At 39.2% G+C, this 2,500-nt stretch overlaps 1 protein-coding gene across 1 annotated transcript in view; it reads right to left on the reverse strand.

Annotated features, from left to right (window-relative positions):
* Nucleotides 1-2,500, reverse strand: part of snx25 (sorting nexin 25) — an 83,659-nt gene that overhangs the window by 23,811 nt on the left and 57,348 nt on the right. The window contains 1 exon segment of the mRNA XM_079629892.1: nucleotides 1,093-1,257. Within this exon segment, the coding sequence (XP_079486018.1) occupies nucleotides 1,093-1,257 (165 nt within the window).

A 2,500-nucleotide genomic window follows, 5' to 3' on the forward strand; every position in this document is an offset into this window, starting at 1 on the left:
CCCTTTAAAAGGTGAAACTAATATATTATATAGACTCATTACATGCGAAGTGAGATATTTCAAGCCTTTATTTGTTATAATTTTGATGATTATGGCTAGAGATGCACAGATTGATCAGCTGGTGACCGGAAATGGCAGATTTTCACGTGATCGGGCGACTGGCCGGTCAGTCTGACATATGGCGATTTTATGCCGGTCAAATGCACTCGGTGAAAAAGTGAAAGCATACTTTTGATGGACAAAATAAATATGATTTCACACAAAAACTGCCTAATATGCACAGAAATTTCATGTCTAGTGTGTTTTAACAAGAACTGGAGTACGCTGTCAGAAAACAAAATGAAGACTCAAATATTGACCCATTTAAGCTTGTGTTTGGGTAAAAGTACATGGTGTTTTATAATAATAAACACGTAAACTAATCAGAATATAGCCTACAGTAATGAATAAGCTTTCTTTTAGTTTAATTTGAATTAACTTTTAATTTCCCACACCAGGAGTAATTTATATAGTTCTATTTTATAGCGATTATCTGTTCAAAAAATGTTCTATGCAAAATGTTCTATTAAAGAAAAGATATTTATTAAAGAATAAATATTTGTGTGTGCTGTACAGTGGTTAGAAAAATCGGAATCGGCATGTCAAACTCAATGAAAGATCGGAATCGGCCAGGAAAGTAGTAATCGGTGCATCTCTAATTATGGCGTACAGCTTATGAAAACCCCAAAATTAGAATATTGTGAAAAGGTTTCCATAAGCTGTAAGCCATAATCATCAAAATTATAACAAATAAAGGCTTGAAATATCTCACTTTGCATGTAATGAGTCTATATAATATATTAGTTTCACCTTTTAAGTTGAATTACTGAAATAAATGAACTTTTGCATAATATTCTCATTTTTCCAGTTTCACCTGTATAGCTTTGACATAGTAAATCTGGTTCATTTCTTCTTCTTCTTTTTTTGGCTAGTAGAACTTCTAAATGGCCGGTAACTTAAAATTTTTGCAGCCAAATTGGCCGGTGAGTGAAAAAGTTCATTTCAAACCCTGGTTTCAAATAAAAGTGCAGTATTTCCCACGCCTGGGATCACCTTTTTATCCGGCCGGGGAGCGTTCTGGATGGAGCCGAGCGCTTGGCGTTTGTACTCCAGTCTCTCGTACAGCTGGTGTAGTTTAGTGACGGCGTAACTGGCCTGTTCGTTGATGCCTCGGCTGCCCTCGTCCAGGGCCACGTCCCCTCCTTCCAACACATGACACTAAACACACACACATAAACCAGGACTGAAGACAGACTCGTGTTGTGTTAAAGAGGACCTGATTGATCCCAGTTCACATGGATCCACGGAAACGACAAATAATTCTGTATTATGCAGTCATTTGGCGCTGTCACTTTATAAAGAAAGACTACACACCTGCACACACACACATATTCAAACACGCATATCTATAGACTAAACATGTGATACGCATTTGATACGCATGTGCACGCCGTCAGCGTTTTCACAGATTCACGGTTTTGAAGTTTACGCTGAGATGAAAACTTTTTTCACATTTTTTCAAAACTTGCACCTGTTTCAAAGTTTGCGTTCTCGAGCCTCAGACACTGTTGTCGTGCGAATGATTGACGAGAACACATTAAAAGTTTCTGTTTTCTGTTAGAAAGGTGTCGTGTAAGTTCCCCTAAGTTAATAACTAATGATCTTAGTTATTAAGTGAATCAATCAAATCTAACTTTAGCTGGACAATAACTTTATTCTAGATCTGCTGTAAAGCCTAAACACTCTCTGTTACTGTAATCTCCTGTTATCACTGTGAAGCTGCTTTGAAACACTCTATACTGTTAACAGCGCTGTATAAATGAAGGAGATCTGACTTATGCCCTTTTTGAGTTTGTTTTAGAGCTCCACTAGAATTGTTGCGGCTCCTCTCTTCCCAGTCTGTCAGTAACGCTCTGTTTACTTCCTGTCTCTATGAAGCCCCTCCTTCTGAAAATCACACTGTGCTCTGATTGGTCGGCTTGATCAGTGTGTTGTGATTGGTCGAGCGCTTTGAGTGTGTTTGGGAAATGTCCCGCCCCTTACCAAACCGCCAGTTATAACCATAGACTGTAATATAATATATTCGTAGTGTGTGTGACGTTACCCGTAGTGTTTCTGCAGAGCGTTTTGAAGCCCAAAGTGGGCGGAGCCGGCCGTCGCCATCTTGGCAGCGTCACTCCCGGATAAACGTAAATGTGCAGCGAGGCGGATTAGCTGAGGTGACGTGACGCTAACAGACAAACGCTAGTAGTGACATCAGCGGCAATCCACCTGTCACTCAAGTGGCCACGCCCTTAATTATGCACAACTTTAAGGCTTAATATAATTTAAACGGATGAGTTATTAAAATATTCACCTCCTCACAGTCGTCATGAAGGGCAACATTAGCTATATAAACCAAAACCACTTTTTGCACCAGACTGTAAACATGTTTATTTCTGCTGTAAAGTTGGACATTTTA

The sequence above is a fragment of the Phoxinus phoxinus genome, assembly GCF_949152265.1.
Source record: "Phoxinus phoxinus genome assembly, chromosome: 12".
Taxonomy (NCBI): domain Eukaryota; kingdom Metazoa; phylum Chordata; class Actinopteri; order Cypriniformes; family Leuciscidae; genus Phoxinus; species Phoxinus phoxinus.